Source organism: Penicillium cosmopolitanum (genome assembly GCF_028827165.1).
Source record: "Penicillium cosmopolitanum strain IBT 29677 chromosome Unknown utg000004l:1.0-4361866.0:1.0-4365735.0, whole genome shotgun sequence".
In the NCBI taxonomy this organism is placed as follows: domain Eukaryota; kingdom Fungi; phylum Ascomycota; class Eurotiomycetes; order Eurotiales; family Aspergillaceae; genus Penicillium; species Penicillium cosmopolitanum.
In genome coordinates this window covers 4,197,202-4,216,792 of record NW_026622674.1, presented here as the reverse complement: position 1 = coordinate 4,216,792, position 19,591 = coordinate 4,197,202, and the positions used below count along the sequence as shown (strand labels likewise).

At 49.1% G+C, this 19,591-nt stretch overlaps 8 protein-coding genes across 8 annotated transcripts; 2 read left to right on the top strand and 6 right to left on the bottom strand.

The window, feature by feature from the left end:
• Positions 1–266: 266 nt before the first annotated feature.
• N7509_002992 (ankyrin repeat protein) lies at positions 267–1,315 on the bottom strand (the record flags this gene model as incomplete). Its single annotated transcript, XM_056627629.1, has 3 exons — positions 267–760; positions 813–854; positions 931–1,315. 3 exons carry the CDS (start codon positions 1,313–1,315, stop codon positions 267–269), a joined length of 921 nt encoding a protein of 306 aa, XP_056493424.1.
• A 449-nt stretch (positions 1,316–1,764) lies between these two features.
• On the top strand, positions 1,765–2,924 carry N7509_002991 (IPI1/TEX10 family protein; the record flags this gene model as incomplete). The annotated part of the gene is made up of 4 exons (XM_056627628.1): positions 1,765–1,812; positions 1,883–1,955; positions 2,015–2,116; positions 2,185–2,924. The coding sequence occupies 4 exons, from the start codon at positions 1,765–1,767 to the stop codon at positions 2,922–2,924; spliced, it is 963 nt and encodes a 320-aa protein (XP_056493423.1).
• Positions 2,925–5,105: 2,181 nt separating this feature from the next.
• On the bottom strand, positions 5,106–7,022 carry N7509_002990 (nucleobase cation symporter-1 family protein; the record flags this gene model as incomplete). The annotated part of the gene is made up of 3 exons (XM_056627627.1): positions 5,106–6,014; positions 6,187–6,827; positions 6,887–7,022. 3 exons carry the CDS (start codon positions 7,020–7,022, stop codon positions 5,106–5,108), a joined length of 1,686 nt encoding a protein of 561 aa, XP_056493422.1.
• A 328-nt stretch (positions 7,023–7,350) lies between these two features.
• N7509_002989 (uncharacterized protein) lies at positions 7,351–8,160 on the bottom strand (the record flags this gene model as incomplete). Its single annotated transcript, XM_056627626.1, has 1 exon — positions 7,351–8,160. The coding sequence occupies one exon, from the start codon at positions 8,158–8,160 to the stop codon at positions 7,351–7,353; it is 810 nt and encodes a 269-aa protein (XP_056493421.1).
• A 2,481-nt stretch (positions 8,161–10,641) lies between these two features.
• Positions 10,642–12,200, top strand: N7509_002988 (cation diffusion facilitator family transporter; the record flags this gene model as incomplete). Its single annotated transcript, XM_056627625.1, has 9 exons — positions 10,642–10,723; positions 10,780–10,829; positions 10,881–10,925; positions 10,976–11,123; positions 11,179–11,259; positions 11,318–11,421; positions 11,475–11,709; positions 11,772–11,851; positions 11,907–12,200. The coding sequence occupies 9 exons, from the start codon at positions 10,642–10,644 to the stop codon at positions 12,198–12,200; spliced, it is 1,119 nt and encodes a 372-aa protein (XP_056493420.1).
• A 347-nt stretch (positions 12,201–12,547) lies between these two features.
• N7509_002987 (ATPase P-type K/Mg/Cd/Cu/Zn/Na/Ca/Na/H-transporter) lies at positions 12,548–13,739 on the bottom strand (the record flags this gene model as incomplete). The annotated part of the gene is made up of 2 exons (XM_056627624.1): positions 12,548–13,459; positions 13,725–13,739. 2 exons carry the CDS (start codon positions 13,737–13,739, stop codon positions 12,548–12,550), a joined length of 927 nt encoding a protein of 308 aa, XP_056493419.1.
• A 1,444-nt stretch (positions 13,740–15,183) lies between these two features.
• On the bottom strand, positions 15,184–15,413 carry N7509_002986 (uncharacterized protein; the record flags this gene model as incomplete). Its single annotated transcript, XM_056627623.1, has 2 exons — positions 15,184–15,329; positions 15,392–15,413. The coding sequence occupies 2 exons, from the start codon at positions 15,411–15,413 to the stop codon at positions 15,184–15,186; spliced, it is 168 nt and encodes a 55-aa protein (XP_056493418.1).
• A 1,522-nt stretch (positions 15,414–16,935) lies between these two features.
• N7509_002985 (putative G1/S-specific cyclin Pcl5) lies at positions 16,936–19,029 on the bottom strand (the record flags this gene model as incomplete). Its single annotated transcript, XM_056627622.1, has 3 exons — positions 16,936–17,776; positions 17,818–18,541; positions 18,603–19,029. 3 exons carry the CDS (start codon positions 19,027–19,029, stop codon positions 16,936–16,938), a joined length of 1,992 nt encoding a protein of 663 aa, XP_056493417.1.
• Positions 19,030–19,591: the final 562 nt, after the last annotated feature.

Below are 19,591 nucleotides of genomic sequence, written 5' to 3'. Positions count from 1 at the left end.
ACTGGTATCCAGACACTCTCTGGTAGAAGCAAAAGCAGTCCAAACGCCGTGCCCAGTGGAAACAAATGAAAACGAATACAGTGTTCCAGGCTGCAACAACGTAAATATAAAGGAAAACCCAACGAAAGCCACGAAAAGACGCCCCTGATTGGGCAAATCGGATAATACTAGCAGTGATCAGCATGCAGTGCCTTGGGGCTAAATCCCAATTCTCATGTAAGTGAATTTCAATGCCTTGCATCCTCGCAGATAGTTCAGTCCAAGTCTCAGGGTTGCACGACTCGCAAGAGATCTTTCGCATAAGCAGCTGCCGTCGCCGTCGCATAGTCCTGCCAATGGTCATTTTTATGGTCATCAGAATAGTTGCCAATCCCCCTGATAATGACGCATGGAAATCTGTTCCCAAGTCCCGCAGCTTCCATTTCGAAGCAACGTACGCCCCATGTGTTTCTCAGACGATCGCGATGGGCAGCAGATCGCATGACAGCATTGCCCGATGCTATGAGACCATAGTGCACAGCAGGGTGATTTGATCGACGCTCAAGTCGCTGTTCTAATGCAGCTGTTCCACAGGCTGAGCAGTCAGTCCCCTCCTTCCCTTTGTGTGAATGAGATGGTTTGTATAGCCGATCCAGGTCACGACCAGGGAAGCGAAATTCCGGTGCTGCTGACTTGCTAAATTTTGTGGCCGCGCTCTGGAAGTAATCCATCATTCTATCAAACCCTAATTGACGATCTGATTGGAGAGCTGCCATAGCACCTAACAAAAGTCTGGGTGGCCGGTCTCAGGTAAGATCGAACCTCAAATTTACCATCACCATTCCACCGGCCCTTGTCGTATTGCAACACCCCACCTTGGTCATGTCAGAAATAGAATACTCCGAAATAGATGAGAGAAAGCATATATAACCAGAATGATGTAGATCATACCGTGAGCTTGGTTGGGCTGACTGACCACAACATCGCCAAGTCGAATATCATTTAATGGATTGGTAGGATGAGGTGCTGAAGGCGCTCCTCCTCCAGTGCCCACCATCAATCCGAATCGGATATTATAGAACGTCCGAGTCATATGCGCCACTGTGTGTGCGAGGGAAACTGGGCCAGAAGATTCGACAAGGAGAAAGGCGATCACCAAATAGTGATTCCCCATCCGCCCAACAATGTAGCCGTTCTCGTCCCTTGGCTGTAGTGTCGGTGGTGCATATTCTTCATCCAAGAACCTCCGAGAGATATTGGCCTCCGCTGTATTGGCACAAAGCCAGCCTACTGAGTAGACACTGCAATCCAATTGTTGATTCAACCGTCGACCCATAGCGGGGATATTATTGATAAATATGGCGCTGAACCTTCAAGTTTTCAGCCCTGGAGACGATGAGACTTGGGGGGATTTTCACGGAAATAAATAGAATCTCATCAGCCTCAGCTTGGAGCAAGATAGCAGTGAGCACCAACATTGGAACTAGATGCAGAAATTAGGCGCTTGGAACTCATTCGATAGCTGCAATTTAGACCAATGGCGAGCAAAATGATATCCCGAAATAGTATGCTACAAAGAAATTAGCACTGGGCGACGTTTGAGTTGTCGCGCGCGTAGATACAAATGTACTTTGTGTAGTTCGGTATTATTAGTATTGATAATACTGTATCTAATACCCGATAAGGTAAGTTTTGCCTGAGGCTGTTATCGCAGTCACGTGGATCTTTCGTATCTCAAAAAAAAAGCTCCGCGGCTTCAATTCGACTCCACCACAAATCGCAGCCATGGGTTCCAGCTCAAAACGGAAGAAGGAGAAGCAAAAGGACTTTCAGGTGAGTATGATCCACATCGCCGAACTGATATCCCACTTGGAAAATAACCATACTGACTGTGACCCCGCAGAAACCCAAGCTGAAGGTCGGCAAGACCAGGGCTAAGCCTGAGAACTTCACCGATACCAGTTTCAAGTCCAAGTGTATGCTTCGTCACCCTGCGCAGCTCACCCTGTAACAGCTATACTGACTTGGAGTCCAGCTATTGTACTCAATCAACAATCTCTACACCTCAATGCTCCCTCCTCCAACAGTGTCTTCACCCACAATCTCTCTCTCCTCACCTCCAAATCCGACAGCCAGCGTCGGGACTCCCTTGCATATCTCACCACCTCGATCGCATCGCGTCCTGTCAATTCTTCTCTCCCCCAGCCAGTGAGCGTGATGCTCCCTTCGCTTCTCCCCTCATTCTCGATGGAAACACCAATGTTCGCACTCAACTTGTCAAACTTCTCCGCACTCTACCACGCCACGACATAGAAGACCATGTTGCGCAGCTCCTTCCCTACATTCGCGCCGGAATGACACATCTAGCGGCAGATATCCGCGTGTCTGCCGTGGAAATCCTATCTTGGATGGTCGAGGCCGCAGGCGAACAGGTGGTTTCCTGCCCAGGCGGATGGATCAAGACACTCAATTGTTTCCTTTCTGTTCTCGGATGGCACACAGAAGAGTCATCGAAGTGGTCGTCGAACCGCGCATCATTCGGCAAGTCCGGAAGTCAAGGCCGACCGATGGTGAAAGTTCTCGGCGTACTGGCTGAGTTCCTCGATGCTGGAATCGGACAGCACGATGCCGGTGACGATGAATCGCCAGAAGACGATGGTTTCTCCTCTATATGGCCCTTCCCACTTTCCTGCACCGGTCAACATATGATCTCTGACTCGTCTGCGCCCTACGCCTACTTGAACCTCTTCGGGCAGCCGCGTGACGAGGAAGGTGAAATGTACGAGACCCGCGAGGACCGATTCCGAGTCTTCTCCAATCGTTTCATGCCTGTCATTGAACGTGGCGTGAAGAGTGCCCGAGAGGAGGGAGGTGAAATGGGCCGTGCTTCGTCTGGCGTGAGCAAGGTGCTGAAAGAAGCTATTTCGTATGGACCTGGTGCATGAACTTGACATCTGCGGCGAAGCACAATATGCCAATACCAACCACCGATAGCTGTCGTTTCAAAAAAAAGTCCCATCAAAACCGACTTGGGTCACTCGGGTGCTCGCAAGAGCGACGATTCTCCCTTTCGGGCATCGCAGATGAATATGGCTTCTCGATAGAATTACCTTGTCCCACGCCACTTCGGTTGACAAGACGGACACACTGGAGAACCATTTCTCCAAGTCCAAACGCGACTGGAAAAGGGGGACATATCACAAGGGCCGCCAAAACCAAGATACCCCATGTATAGTGCATAGAGATACATAATGCATCAAATCATATAACGAAGCGAGAATAGCTTCTCAGTTCACAAGATATCCAGCTTTGTATAGATTATTATTTTCCCTCTTTTTCTTTACATATGCTCTGCCAAAACTAGAACTCATTCTCTGTCTAGGTGTATACGATTCATGATTGTAGTACTAGTAGTAGACATACTGAATAAACTACGCGTTTTCCAGATCCTTATATCCGCCATCGGTTTCTCTTTCCAAGATCAATGCTAGACTAGAAACTGCCATTTTCAGCCAACACACCTTGCTGACAACACCCAACTTTGAAATACAGTATTCCATAGCGTATATATGATAGATACCTTCTAGACTGAGGTTTTTACTAGGGTATCTCATCCACTTAGTTGTTATTATAGCATTCGTCTGTAGTACTATATACTAGTATGAAGCCCAGAACCATGCTCTATAAAAAATACGTCGCTAATAATGACGTAGTTAATTTGTCTCGCTATGTCTTTTCCTCGACATATGGGCAATTATTTTCACCTCAAGTTACATCTTCCGAGACTTCACGCGTAACTATGTACGGTCTTCCAGCGGAAACACCAATGTTCCAGTTTTATAGAGAAGAGCAATGCGGTCAGATTCTAGACCAGCAGCTCGACAGATTTGAGCGTACTGGGGAAGGACCCTACGTGATCATAACTTCAGTTGATGAACGTTCTTTCCTCGAATGCTTTACTAGGTCTAGATATGATCTTCTACGAAAATCATGTGTGTCTTACGATAAGCAACATTCTATTATTCTTATAGAGATGGAGTCGAAAGTACACGCCTCTGCTTGTCATTCTTTTACAGGAATTATTGAAACTTGGGGCGGCCAGGCGGAAAGTATCCTTATGCCATCAGGATCTGCGTCGTTTCGCGGCACTACACGGACAAAACGGGGAGACTGCTCCTGGATGCCAGCTGAAATTCCATCTGGACGCAGCCCGAAATGGCCAACTTTGGCTGTAGAAGTCCAGTGGTCAGAACCGACATCGCATCTAATGGATGACATTCGTTTTTGGTTGGATGATTCAGAGGGAGATGTAAGGATTATACTTACTATTTCGATCTCCGCTCGTTATACGATAACCATTCAAAGATGGTCTCTACGTTATCGCCAAAATCAATCTAAGCCTCTTCCATTTCCGATCGCAACAGTCCAAATCACTAAGGGCCCCAACAAAACCAGTCAGCCTAGGATCACGGGCAGTATGACTATCCCTTTTGAGGAAGTATTCCTTCGGCCGAGACGGCCAACAGAAAGTGACCTAATTCTCTCGCGACCTGTTTTGGAACGTATGGCTTTGCAGATTTGGACTGCTCAAGATCAGCAATAGGTTCGCAAGACCTCTGGTTGCCCTATACCTAAACACCACTTCATCTTTACGTTCATATGTTTTCGGCTGAGAAACACCACTGTATTCTTACGTTTATTATTAGTATTTTCACTGAGCCAAACCTTGAATGATATTTTTGCTCAGTTTGAAAGTTTGGTTTCTAAATCTTGACATTTTCTTTGAAAAATTCCCACAACCACCCTTGGAAAGCTGACAACTACAGGCAGAAAATCAATACTACTGCTAGTAGATGGATACATAACGCGAGGAGGCAAGTAGGGCTCATAACACTGGCATCTACTTGGTACTGGCTCAGGCTTGTTCAAGTTCTTGTGAGGGTGGATCAACTTGAAGTGAACCCTGGAGGGTGAAGTGGCATGCTAACCCTGGAAACATGCCTAGGTATAGCACATCAATTTACAAAAAGTACCTGGGCAGTTACTACATTTCTCCCTCCAATATCTTGAAATAGTCTTCATGTATTTACAAATCCTAGATTTGTTTCAAACTACTTTGATATCAGCTAAACAATCTTCGTACTGAAGTCACCGGGCAGCTGCTTCTCTACCGCCGGTGCTGCTGCTTTCTCCGTGCTACTAGCATCCGTATCCAACCCCTCCACAACGACGTGAGTGTCTGCCCCTTCGTAGACTTCCTCGGGTAGTATTGCACGATGGATCTTTGTTTCCTCGGCAGGGAAGAACCGAGATAGGACTAGATAAACCAGGGCCGTCGCAAAAAAGCCCAGTAGCCAGCCGAATTGATACGGATGCACACCTACTCCAACATCAATCTTCGGATTAACTGCATTGATAAGACCGGGCAGATTCGGGGCGACGCCGACAAGGAAGGCGACAAGAGCGCGCCAATTTATGCCGTATATCGATCGTGATAAACCGGGAAGTTTCCAGCTATACCGATAAATCGGGTTCCAGGGCTGATATAGCGCCAGAGAATCGTATCGACGACGATTGACGACCCAAAAGTCAAACAACATGATTGCCGCAATGGGACCAAGAAATATCGCATACGCAGACATGAATGTGAGGAAGTTACCTGCTGATTCTAGGATCTTCCAAGGGACGAGGGCCCACGATAATACGGCGCAGAGTATCTGACCACGACGAATATTAAGTACCTCGGGGGCAAGCGCTGTGAAATCATTGGCGGCAGATATGGAATTGGCCGATATATTAACACCCAGTGATGCGAGGGCGAATGAGAAACCAGCGAAGAACCGACATGCCCGGTTTGGCCAGTAGCTGATGAGAACCAGTGGGTCCCAGGGGAGCTCTGCTAGATTATAATGGGCTTGGCCGGCAGATGATGCTGCAATACCAATGAATGAGATGAAAGTGAAGACTATTGGTAGCATGGGAATATAGAGAAGTTGCCATCGAGGGCTGACGCGCGAATAGCGGGAGAAATCCGACTGGATGGTAGTTAGTCGGGCGGAGTTCTAACAATGCAGTAGTAATATACATGGAGAGAAAGGAATTTGGGGGAGGTCGAGAAGGATGATGAAGCTGATTATGATGAGGATTAAGATTTTAAGCTTAAGCTCAAGTGGATACGAGGATCCGCCGACCTCAACTTGAACGTACCTGATTAACACTGAGTGTGGCATAGTTTCCAAGCACACTGGTCATATTGGCTAGAAATAGCCAGCTATACTTCGATCCAGAAACAGAGGGCTTTTGCTGTTGGAAGATTCCTCCTCCACCTTTCTCTGCTACAAAAGCCCAAATCAAAATGGCGATCCAAGCGATGGGAACCAGTACGGATTTCACGGTGAATAGCCAACGCAGTCGGTTGGGGTGTAAGCAGAGAAAAGGGAGTTGGACGATCCAGAAAATGAGAAATCCGATCATAGTATTGGTCGTGATGCCCTGAGATTCAGGGATATCGCTGTGCAGTGTCAGATAACTCGGCCAGATGGCTCCGATCATGACTCGGACCGCATTGGCTCCATTTACATTTTGAATCGAGAACCAGAAGATCGCAAGAATGAGTCTGGAGATAATGGCAATATATGAGCCCCAGAAGCCCCAGCTGGCGCGTGCAATGACGGGAAAAGGGACGTGGTAAATGGCACCGACCGCACCGTTCCCCGCAATGACGAAGGACATAATGAAGAAGGAGATGGCCACGATCGCGAGAGCCTCGCGGTAGGTTAATCCGACCGCGATAATACTACTGGCAAATTGCCAAGTAGCAGCGTTGAAGGCATCGGAAATCCAGTAAGCTAGGGATGGCGACGGTGAGTGCAAAGATGGAGGAATAGGTAGACCAACAGTGGCATACCTATGAGACTAGCAACTCCCCACTTGCGATCCAGACGAGCAATCGGATCAAGATCACGATTGGTCCAGCGAGCATTTCCCTCTGCAAAGGCCGAACGAGCCTTTGGGACGCGGAGATGAGGCCAAGAGAGGTGCATGGTGTATCGGGAGCAGAGGGATTAGCGACCAGCACCTACTACGATGCCTCAAGGTGTACAATATGGAGGAGAAGAAAAGAAGAGGAGAGGAGAAGAGGAGAGGCAAGTCCTGAATAGCCCCCCTACAGAAGAGAGCGAAGATAACAAGAGGGAGAGGGTGATATTAAATGATCATCTCATTGGAAGTAACCGTGGGATGGCGCTGAAGAAGATAAGATAGTAAGACCTGCAGCTGATTGGATGCAAATATGCATCCCTCGTATTCTCCTCTCCCCTCCTCAGCTGAACTCCTTCATCATTTCACTTGCTCATCATTAAAAACATCTTCTTATCGCTGCTTCTCCCCTGGAAGTCGCACATCTTCCCATCCGCGTCCATCCCCAACAGAACTTGACCACTGCCGAATTCCCTTCCATTCCGTCACATTCATCCACCCGATCTGTTGCACGTCACCAAATCCACCGATCCAGTATGCCTGTGTGACCACCAGTCGGGCCCAGAAGCTCGCGTGCGGCGCACCCGATGCACCGGGCAGCCACATCTTCGCGTCCGGATGCGACCGCAGGAAACACTTCTCCAGTGCCGCGGCATCGTGGCGTGAGAGCGAGGGCAAGGGGTCGAAGTATCCGAACAATGTGATGCGAGGCAACGCAGCAGGACTGTGAGGCAGACCCGGATAAACAGGCACGGCGTCTTCAAGATGCTCCCACCAGTCCAGTTCGAGAGAAATGTTCGATCCAGCCCCGATATTCCGGAAAGTGGTGGCAATGCGGAGGGCGAGGATAGTCGGGTCACCGTTGTCTCCGAATGAGAGACCGTCCGGTAGGGCTCTGTCACAGTCGGCGATGTATTCGCGTAGTCCGATAGGAAGACCGGCGACTGAGGCTGGGGTGCGCGAGGAGGGTGGGATCGGATCGGGGAAGACAGTCGATATCACACCGGAAGAGGAGAGGGCCAGCATGCGGCGGGCCAGCAGGGCGGACTCAAACCAGGTCGGGCGAGTGAAGGCATTTGCTTTGTGATCGTGGAGCGAGTTGGAGCTGGGGTTGCTGAGGACCGCCTGCTCGCCGATGGGCAGGACCGAGGTAGAGACGAGAGCACCCAGGGCGAGTAGCCCGGTGAGGGGTTTGACGAGCATACTAGGAGTGTTTGATCAACTGGAGAGTAGCTGAAGAGCCCGAGGGGGGTATTAGAGTTGAGTGAAAGGAAGGGAAGGAAATAAAGGAAGGGAAGTAGACAAGGTGAAAGAAGAAAAGGTGGCAAAGGTAGTCAAGGTGGGGTGCGGAGAATCTCGCCGGGTCCGACCCGCATCGCCTGATCTTATCAGATGCTCCAGGCTAACGGTGGTGCATATAGTATTAGTATAGTATAGTATAATAAAGGTATACTGTGGTAGTAGTATAGATATAGTATTCTTTTTATTATTATTACTGCTATAACACATAACACACATGAGTTACACGTAAATCAAACATCCTCAGAACAGCACCGGATTAACACGTGCTGGACTAAGGAAGACCCCTCTTAACTCATCCAGTCACGCGATATCTACCAAAGCTAAATGGGAGATTCGGAGATTCGGAGATTCCACGAGCACACCTGGCAGATAAGTCAAGTTTACCTATGCCATGGACTCACAGACTAACCAAGTATGGATGTATACCTAGGCTTATAATAGCTGGCGTAATAAATCGAAACTACACTATTACCGGTACTGCGGTGAGTATATACTGGTACTTCTCTCGAGGGCATTGGCCTCGCTCCAAAGTGGGGTACTGCCAGTGGTATGACGAGTGAAGGCGGAAACATTATAGCATGATCACTGCAAGACCAGGACTCGGAATTCATGAATCCTACTAGTAGTATCGATACTAGTAGAGAAATAACTCGGGGTTTACTAGATATAAAGTTCAGTTCATCTACATAGTTCCCTGCTTTTATTTCCATTGTGCCATTTTTGTTAACGAAGGTACAGTAGGGATTACAAGTATGATATTTTACGGCTGATATATTTACTAAAGAGAATGATGAATTTCTAGGTTTTAGAATCTTCTGGCAATGATTTTGGATTTTTATCTACTAGGTACTACCTGAAGGTATTTGTAGATATTTTGACTCGGTCGCGGGCGGAACACAACCTGGGAACTTGAATACACGGGGAATTAAGGAAGCGAGTATAGAATAGAAAATAATATAAATCAGTGCTTTAAAGGGGCTATTGGGTTTAAAACGGCAATACTTTGCAACAATATTTTCTAAATGAATACCAATATCATTGTGGTGATTTCCGACCGTGGGATAGTTAACTATTAACTAGTAATAACTAATTACTAGAATACTAGTACTAGTTGGTAGTGGTCTAGTACTAACGATTACCCGTGAGGACCTTGCGGGTGAGAGAGAGTGAGGACCTTGCGGGCAACTCCCCCACAAATGAACCAATCGACGCAAATCCAGTGGACTGGCCTTGGTGCAACTTTATTTGGACCTCTGTTGATTATTTACATCCTATCTATACTTGAAAATGTGCTGCATTTGGTCCGGTTGGCAGCCTGGCCCTTCTACACGTCCAACGGTGATGCCTAGCCTCTCACTGACTCCCAAAAGTCCCTATTCCAACGTTTCTCTCCTAGGAGGCCATATAATCCTTGGCAATACCCCTTATGATGATTACTGGGCAGTAATAAGGTGATTCGATTCCCCATCTGGTCATTGAATCCAACTGTTGTTCGATGCTTGGTAGCAGTACCTTATCTACGGCATCTTTAAGGCTTATTTACCACTCCGGACTCTTGATAGCCAAGTTCCACATGTAGAATAAACATGAATTTAAGCTACAGGTCGGACTTGAATTGTTTATATTGCTCTATAAATGTGCCTGTGGTACGAAACCAAGATAAAATCGACTTGTGTACATGATTGCCCCATGTTAATCCAGTGTTATGTTTAACACTTTCGCCTTCAAATAGACCGTCGATATCTTAGCAATCCTAACTCATGAAGTCGTTTGCCAATACCAAAGCCAGTACTATAAAATATGAGATGGTCGATTATTTTGGTAATATTAATCTCGAACAACAATTCTCCAAATTTGCAACGATAGAGACTGGAGCTAGTTATCATGAAACAAGGTTTGAGGTGACGTGGCTGAGTGATGGGCCATTTCTGTTTACCTCGGGTTGTCCATATGGTGGAACCAACGCATCTCGATTTGATTCATTCATGAGGTTTGAAGATATGAACATAGCCAACATGACCTGTAATAATTCGCATAGAAAAGGACACTCATGTTAATCCTATGTCATCAGTTCATGAACCTCAGGCTGCAATGGAAAATAAACGCATTGGCTGGAAATCCATCCTCGCAGAATAGAAGACCCTGGAAGGTACCCGAGTGGGGATATCTATGGTAACATTTTGCACCCACCAATTACTGGTCGGCGTTCCTAGAAGCATGGTCCCGCGCCACCAAAAACATTTCAATCCGGGAACCGATCCTCGTTGGGCTAGGGGGCTGAATTGTGCGGCCTAAACTCCTAGCATTTCTCCTCTCGTTTTCAAAACCCGTGAATTTTCATTCTTCTCGGATGCTACCAACATTACTGGCCTACTTTCCAACATGGCGTTTCATTTGACTCAGTCTCAGCGTTTGCAGCTCGTCATCTCTATCTCTTTCTGCTTCTTTGTTGCGGAAATCTCTGGTATGATCACAAACAACTCCCAGTCATTCTTCAGACACTGACCCTTGTCACCTTAGTCGGATTCTACACACGTTCTCTAGCTCTCGTGGCAGATGCATTCCACTATGTGTGATAGCCTTTTATACCATACTGACTTCCACTGGCTAACCTGTCCAAGCTAAATGATCTCATCGGATTCATCGTTGCATTTGCTGCTTTGAAGGTAGGTGTCATGATTATCAGCCACCCCCGCTCTTCTCTGACATCAACAAGATTTCCGCGAAGAAAGATTCCCCCCATGACCTATCCTTTGGCTGGCAACGATCCAGGCTCCTGGGTGCATTTTTCAACGGCGTTTTCCTTCTAGCATTGGGTGTCAGCATATTTCTACAATCTATTGAGCGATTCATATCGATTGAGGGTATGCTATGCCTCGTTTGCCGACGTCTTATCATTCTACTAATCAATTCATATAGTCGTGGAACAACCGAAGCTTGTCCTCATCATCGGGTGCGTCGGCCTTGCACTCAACATCATAAGCGCTTGTTTCCTTCACGGTATGCATCTAGGTCGCCCGACCGCGTCGCCCATCGACTAACCTACGATTTCTTCTAGAACATGGCCATGACCACGGTCATTCGCATGGGCATTCGCACGGCGAAGAATCAAGAGCCACAGAGACTGAGACTGTCGACAATACGGAAGATGGAACCCACCAGGTATGAACGTCCCCCGAGATGACTACGGAGATGCTAACTCAAGTCTCCTATAGGTGTTTACCGTGCACGAGAACCATCGCCACAATAACCTACAGCCATCCAAGAAGGGGTACGATCTTGGAATGTTAGGAGTCTTGATCCATGTCCTGGGCGATGCGGCCAACAATGTCGGCGTCATTATCTCGGCTCTGGTGATCTGGCTCACTTCCTATTCGGCTCGCTACTACGCGGATCCTGCTGTCAGCATGGCAATTGCCATTATCATCCTTACAACTTCAATTCCGCTGGGTTCGTACTTAACCCCTTTCATCATCCGATTCTATTTATTTATTCAAAAATGTCCCGTATAGTAAGGAACTCGGGAAAGATTCTACTGGAAAGCGTCCCGACCGGCATCAATCTTGAAGACATCAGACATGATCTCGAAACGGTGCGTTCTCCTTCCATCCCGGTTAATCCCTGCTAATACCAACGATGAATCCAAGATCCCCGGAGTTCTATCCATCCACGAACTGCATGTCTGGCGTCTGAACCAAGAGAAAGCGATAGCCTCCGTCCACGTCACCATATCGAACGATACCATTACCGAATTTGTGCAGATAGCAAAGACAATGGGCGACTGCTTCCATAGCTATGGTGTTCATTCGGCTACAGTTCAACCGGAACTTCCATCGCCCTCTGCCTCGATATCGTCGGGGACTGAGACTCAAGAGGGCTGGTCGAAGCTGTGCCAAGTAAAATGCGGTGCTTCTTGCGAGACTTTGACCTGCTGTGGGTAGTCTGTCTTTGGGAATCGAACCCCAAGCAAGCCATTGTGATGCAGAGAGCTGTAAGAGAAAAAAGCTGCTTTTTACTAGTACTACTCATTCTACTCAGAATTGCCATAATAATTGTGAAGTGAAAAGGTTCTGCTACTCGTAGAACCTATCGGTTAAATTTCAAGATCAAAGGAAGGATATTCTGTTGAAACAATTTAGTGAAAGAAATGACATGTGAGCATGTTGAATACTTCACAAAATCCAGCTTCGTGCATTAAACTCTTAGATTCAAGGCAAATGCAAACCAGCACAGTTCTGCACGTGAACAGACATCAGTATCGTATGAAAGCACATTAGGGACACCCAGCTCAAATTTGAGACCATCGCAGTAGCACAGCGGCGGCAATGACAGGCAGCACTCTGACAAGCTCCCCCAGTCCCGCAAACTCGGGTGGAATCCGAACAGTCACAAAGGCTCCCGCGGCGAGAAGCACAGCAAATGTGTTGTAAACGAAGCTCCACCCGAAGTTGAACTTGATTCGTCGCACGGAGGCCTTACTCGCGTCGATAATTGTGAGAATCCCAGACAGATCTGGGCGTAGAAGCACTATATCGGCAGCCAATTGAGCGATATCACTTTCTTCGTTGATATGAATCCCAATGGTTGCATGCGCCAATGCAACTGCGTCGTTGGCGCCATCGCCACAGAAAATGACAACTGGCTTTGTATTGGTGAAGCCATCCAGGAGCTTCTTGATGTAAGTCTGCTTGTCCCCGGGAGAGCTGCGTGCATGCACATTACTTTCCGTTATTCCTAGCTTTGTTGCCATTTTATTAACATGGCCCTCGTTGTCGCCTGATACAACATGGACTGAGACACCACGTTGGTGTAGATTGGATAGAAGGTACTCTGCACTGTCGCGAAGTAAATCCTCGAGACCGAAGACCGCGCACAATGCTCCGTCGATAGTGAAGCAGAATGTGGTATAACCCCGAGAGAGCACTGGCTGGACTAGGCTGTGTGTTGAAAGATCCAGCCAGCGAACGTTTCCGGCTTTCAAAGATTGGCCGGCTAGCTCGGATTCCACGCCACAGCCGGGGACATTGATGGCCCCTGGGACGGTCGTTGCAAGTACCCCCTGGTCCTTGAGATGATTCTTCACAGCAACAGAGACCGGGTGCTTGCTATCGCTAATAAGACCCAAGAGAAGGGACAATTGGTCTCTTCCATGCTCGTTGTAATGGTCAACGGCTACACTTAGCCTCCCTTGGGTCAAAGGCTGCCAAGAGTCCTACTGAGTTTGGTCTCGCATCCGGTGCAGGTCATTCCTGATATCGCGAGAACAACATGCTCGACACCCGAAGCTTGACTTTCGGGATCAACAATTCTGGCTGCTGGGCCAATGTTCTTGCTGGGACAGGGGAGCCCTTTTTCGGAGATGCAGCAAGCACCACCGCCGCCGCCGCCACAATTATTCCCCGCTCGTGAAATCAATTCGTGGCTGGAAGGAGGGTCCTTTGAGGTGCGAGCTTTGGCGGTCGTACCGCTAATGGTCGCATTCTTAGGTCTACAGCATGGCTTAGTCGAACACTTATCTTTGACGGAATCACTAGCACTCGGTTTGCTGCGAGACTTTAAAGACTGGGGGATGCTTCTGACCGGTGAAAAGCCCCGAATACTACCACTGGTGCTGCAGGAATCGGTTAAGTCTCGCGAGGCAGACTGCCTTGTTAATTTCTTCGGCCCCTTCTGTCCATCTAGCGAGGAACGCGCCCGAGGTTCGCAACAGGATTATCGGCCTAGAGCAATGAGAGAGCGGCAGATGCACTGCAGAGCTGTCAGTTTGGCAGCGTATTGCTTGCGAACTGAATGCTGATGATGGTCGCAAGCTTGGCGCGTGTTATCGTGCTCGTCGGTCAAAGCTGATGGACATTCCACTCGAGGAACAGTGTTAGTGAAGTAAATCAAGGGGCTTCTCATCGGCATATTTCATACTCTCTCGGTCGACCTAGCTTTGGAGACAATCCGAACTTGCATCACATTCACGAAGGGCTAAACGGTCCAGGCAGGAGTCGTTACAACATTGCGATGACTTGCCACGACAGCACTCCGGCGAATCCGTTTCTTCGGAGGGAGTAGGAGTTGGGGTTCGCGGAGAACAGCAGTTGCTTCCAGGGGCATCGGAATGACTCTTTTTGTTGTAGCCTATATCAGCATTGAACTCGTGGTACTCGTATCCATTTTCAGCATATAGGTGAAATGACATGGAAAAAAAAACTTGAACTTGAACTTGAACTTGAAATCTGTAATTTGGCTTCCGAGAACTTGAACCAACTTGAACTCTATATTATATCGCCAGATACGGGTAGTTCATGAGACACAGCGGATCCACATGGATCGTCCGGAAAGTCCCAGTATGGACTACTGGGGGTTTGGCAATCAATCTAGATTCGCAAAACAAAGAGACTATGACATGTTAGAGATCAAGTGCGTTTTAACCTCAGTGCTACTTACTAGCAGTAGTAACCTTGGAAGGTAGCCCTTTGTAATTTAGCATAGTAAAGCAGTAACCCCCGTGCCCAGGTGTAGTACGGTTAGAATCAGTTAGAATGCGCCGTCTCAAGCTATACTTCTGTTAGTTGTGACAGTTAGCTGGACGCTTGGACAAGCGTTACTATTACGCCGCAAGCACAAGGGTAACCCGGCACGTGACCATATGAGTATGCCATACAGTATGCCTACAGGTAGACGTAGTATTTGAGATGGTATCTTTATGTGTCAGCATGGGATAACTTGGTGGTTCGGATCAGAGTAGTCCGCTTGTGCTGACACTTCGCTCTCCCTGTTCTGTTGCAGTAGTCTGGTAGCATCCTATTCGGGATGAAAAAAGCAGATAAATTCTACTCAATCAGCCCCCGGGCTGAGTGTTTAAGGAAAGAGGTAGATAGAATGAAACATATACATCTATTCCATAGCGTCGCTTAATCACTTCGAGCCCTCCTCCTAGGCCTGGACAAGTCCGCGAAGAATCGCCATTCCCTCCTGAACATCATCATCATCCCACGGCTTCAGCCCATAAGATTGCATAAAGTTGGTCCAGGAACCGTAGGTCTTGATGACCGCGCGCTCCTCGGGGGTGAGGGGTGGTTCTAGTCACGTTGCCTGATGAGCAAGCCAATTCAAGTCCTTTCCTGGAGGGAGATACTCGTACGCAGTGAATCAGTAGCAGGCATCGTGATGGTTTGGGCGGTGAGCTTTCCTGATTGGATTGATTAAGTCCGTGGATGGATTCTTCCAAGATTCAAGTTGCTTTGATGGAAATAGATTGAGCAGATGACGGGAAGAACCTTGTGTGGACGTGGAAGTGGAAGAGGAGGAAGAGGGGAAGCCCTGGAGGAGGGTTTGTTGACATCTGTGGATGGAGTGTCAGGTGATCCCATACATCGATGGCCAACAGCAACTTGGAAGTCTTGAAAGGTTCAAGTTTTACTAGTAGACTCAATCACATTTACTTAGACTCGGAGATAAAATATTTGATTATTATTATCATCATTTATTGAATTTGCAACTATGAACAATTTACGATCTCTCGCAATATTATACAAAGGTCAAAGCTTGGGGTTTAGGCCGCCTTCCAGAACACGCCAAGAAGCTTGTATATCAGCCTATGATATACCATGTGGTAACTACAGTCACAGAGCAACCTATGACATGTATCTCATGACATAATGCATACTGCATAACATCCTCGGAGCCCTGCATGGTATTATCTTCCAAGCCAAGGTTTACTGGCAGGGCTAACTAGACGCAGTCATTGTAGTTCTGTGTCCTAATTTAGTATCACGAAGACCATCGTGCTGGAATGTATGCTAAGCCATGAGTCAGAAGCTCCATGGTCATGCGAACCACTCGCCCACCGATCGCGTCAGTAGCCCTGGAGTCTCCGTATTAGTTTTCTGCAAATATGTTAACATAATCTACCACCTGTGGCAACACAACCACCCCGAAATCGGACATCAAAGGTCCTCCGCTCAGCTGACCCCGGCTCACAATGACTCACAGCGGAGCCTTTAGGTATCAGTGGCGAAGTGCCAGGGGGTCAGTGCAGCCTACGAGCAGCCCAATACGAGCAAAGCTAAAGAAAGAAGAAAAAAACGAAATGAATCAGAAACTGTACGATTGGCTATCCTTGCGAACCTTTCCGAAAGTCCGGACGCCGATCCGAACCGATCTCCTCAAGGCGCCCACAGCGCCAGAAAAGAGGAAGAGGAGGGGAGGGACGAGGTTGAGACTTCTGTAGCACAGAACTTCTGTTGATTGGATGGCCAATCACCGTATCACCAAATCCACACCACCCATAAATAAGCCTTGGAATAAATAAACAGAGAAACCGTTCCATGCCCCACACACTCCAGACGCAACAAAGCAGACATATAAAAAAGGTTGAAAAAATAAAGAAGGGACAAGAAATAGAGATGACGAGGGGACGGACCAACGTACATCGTACACATTCACAACAGTAAACCCCCACGAAATCCGTAGATAAAGTAATGGGATGACTGCTGCGCGGCGACCGTGAGCCCGGATGGAAAGGGAGAAGAAGAGATAATAAGGGGCTATGTACAAGCAGGGACAATCCGGGCTCATCCGATCGCCGTGGGATAAAACCCAGGACAAAAAGGACAAAAAAAGACGGGCTTTTTCTAGTAACCTCACCACATAGGAAAAGGAAGACAGACCGTAGCACCGATTCGATCAATTCAGGTAGTCCGCACGAATGCTTGGGTTCAGGGCGACTTTGCGCGCCTCACTGCCGCAGCAGGCCCGCTTCATACCGGCAGGACCTGAGACTGAAGGGCCATTATCCATCAGGAAGGAGGTCGCCAAGTGCCCATCGGGTAATATAGATGATGGGACACCAGAGGCGCCTACATCAATCAGATGGCGAACGTGGTTTTGAAGGAGGAGATCGTCGGAACCGGTGCGCCCACGCTTGCGACATTGTCGGCGCTCGGGGGTTGCACCGGAAAGCTCGCACAGACTCTGTGCTGCTTCGCTCAGGCTGGTATCAAGAGAGAACTGCGACAAATCTGGTGCGGAGCCCATCGCACCCGGGTAATCGGGCGAGCTGTAGAGATCGGCCAAGGTGCTTTCGTCGATCGGCGAAGCGATGGCCAAAGTCTTGCGACTCTCCTTAAGAGAGTTGCTAGTACAGCGTAGAGTTGCCTTCACGGCAAGCCGTGAAGGAGCGGGGGCGCCGGCGCCAGAAGCAGTAGATGAAACGGATGAGGAGCGAGAAGAGCGCGACGACAGGGTCGACACGTCGGACACCATGGAGTCGGGCGACGATGCTGAAGATGTTGATCGAGCCAGAGAGGACCGGCGGACCGTTGCGGGATATCCATCGAACGACTGAGCCCGAGGGTAGAACGAAAAAGGCGGGCGCTGATCCAAAGTAGATCGCGCCATGCCCATGTTCTGCGCCTGGGACATCGCCGTACCGATGGAGGGGCGACGGGGACCACATGCTGCCGCATTCGCAGCAGGAGTGCAAGCAACATGTGTCTGGGGGGTCATCTGGGGGGGTAGGCAGCATCTGAGGCCGCGGGAGGGATGGCATCGGGGGGGTTGACAAACTCCATCCGAGGAGTCGGCTCCAGAGTCCGGGGCAAGCTGCGCGGGCGGGTTGGGGTCTGCTCGCGGGAGGTCGATCGGATCGACTCGTTGCTCGCCGCACTACGCGGGGAGGGAGAGTCGGCCAGGCCTAAATCCATCCCACCCATCGCCGAGACCGGGGTCGTCGGTTCAGAGTCAACGGAATCCAACTCCGGCGTCAACCGGGGGAGAACCGTCCGCCAGCACTGGCCCTCACTGGCTGGAGGACCACCGGCACCAGGAGTCAACTTGAGAACCAAATCGGTCCATCGCTGGAAAGTCGCCTCCGAGATGTGTAGCCGCCACCCAACCGCTTGCAGAAACATCAACTCGTTTTGGTTGATTTCTAGGGTGTTCAAGCCCGAAATCTTACTCCAAGCACGGGCGGAGTAGTTGCGGTCCTGTAGATACTTCGAAGCGAGAATCAAAGCCGCCAGAAACATCCGGCGACCACACTGCATGGCCCGAGTAGCAGACTGATCCCGAGATTGTTCCCGGGTAAAGTCGTTACAGGGCACATGCAGCTTGATCTTAATCAAGTAGTAAAGGGCCACCTGCAGGGTGCTGTAGCTAGTGCGCGACCGACGAAGAGTCTCTTGGATGAAAGTCCGGAGAGGCAGGACACCTTTTGAGCCGGTCGCGGCATCGCTGCGGGATGCCGCGGCAGAGAGGGGCCAGATGTTTTCGACGATTTGCGATGCCGTATCTTTGGAGGATGTTTAGCGAAAGGACATCCCAACGAGTGTGGAGAATCCGACACAACTTACCGACAAGGTTATCGACGAAGCTCACTTTGCGCTCCGACTGACGAAGCAGACAAGGTGGGGGACGCGCGCCGGGGCCGTTGGCCGCGACGTTAGTGCGCCGGGGATGCGTACGCAACTCCGGCGGGACCGGACCGTCAATCTTGGGATGAACTCCCTTGACAAAGGCCCGGGGGCATGCGACCGAAGGTCTCGTCGCCTGTTGGTTATCCACATCATTCTCCCAAATCACATCGACCGGGTTAGTGGCGGTGGAAGAGATGGAGCTCTGCGAGGCATCCAGGGAGAAGACAGAGGAGGACGAGGACGAGGCGGATGAGGCGATGGAGGAAGCATAGGGGTGAGGGTGGGACGCTTTCGACGTTGGGTTTGAGATGTGAAGACCCAAGACGTCCATCCCCGACATCTCCGAAGACGCGGAGGGATTCATGAAGGACAGGAGTCAAGTCGCGAGGAGGGAGAGGGAGAGGATGAATTCGATTTCGATTTGGAAGCGAAGTGTGTCAAGATACCGTTAAGCAGGGAACCGGGAACGAAGGCCGAGGAGACAGGAGCCGTCTTTGCGGAGGCGACGGCAAAGCCTAGAAGTTGATATGCGCCAGGTTGAGGTAGATGAAGGTTAAGTGGAAGTGGACACCGAGATAGCGGTGGGGAATAAGAGGGGATAAGAAGTAAGAGTAAGAGTCACGAGGACAGATAAAAGAAGGAGGCAAATATTAAGTGACGGGAAAAGGGAGAAGGGAAAGAGAAAGAGTAAGATAAAAGGGTCAGGGACCGATCACACCAGTGTTGAGGCTATCCCCGAAAGTGGCAAAGATGACTCGAAGTGACTGAAGTTGGCTTAGGCTTGAACAGTCACAATCAGGCGGGAGTCGATAGCGGCAACACGGGCGATCGGAACGGAGGACTCAGTATACATTTTGAAATGAAGAAAGATGGGGGAAGACAAGGCACCTAACGGAGCATGGACAGGCAGACCTCGGGGAAGGTTG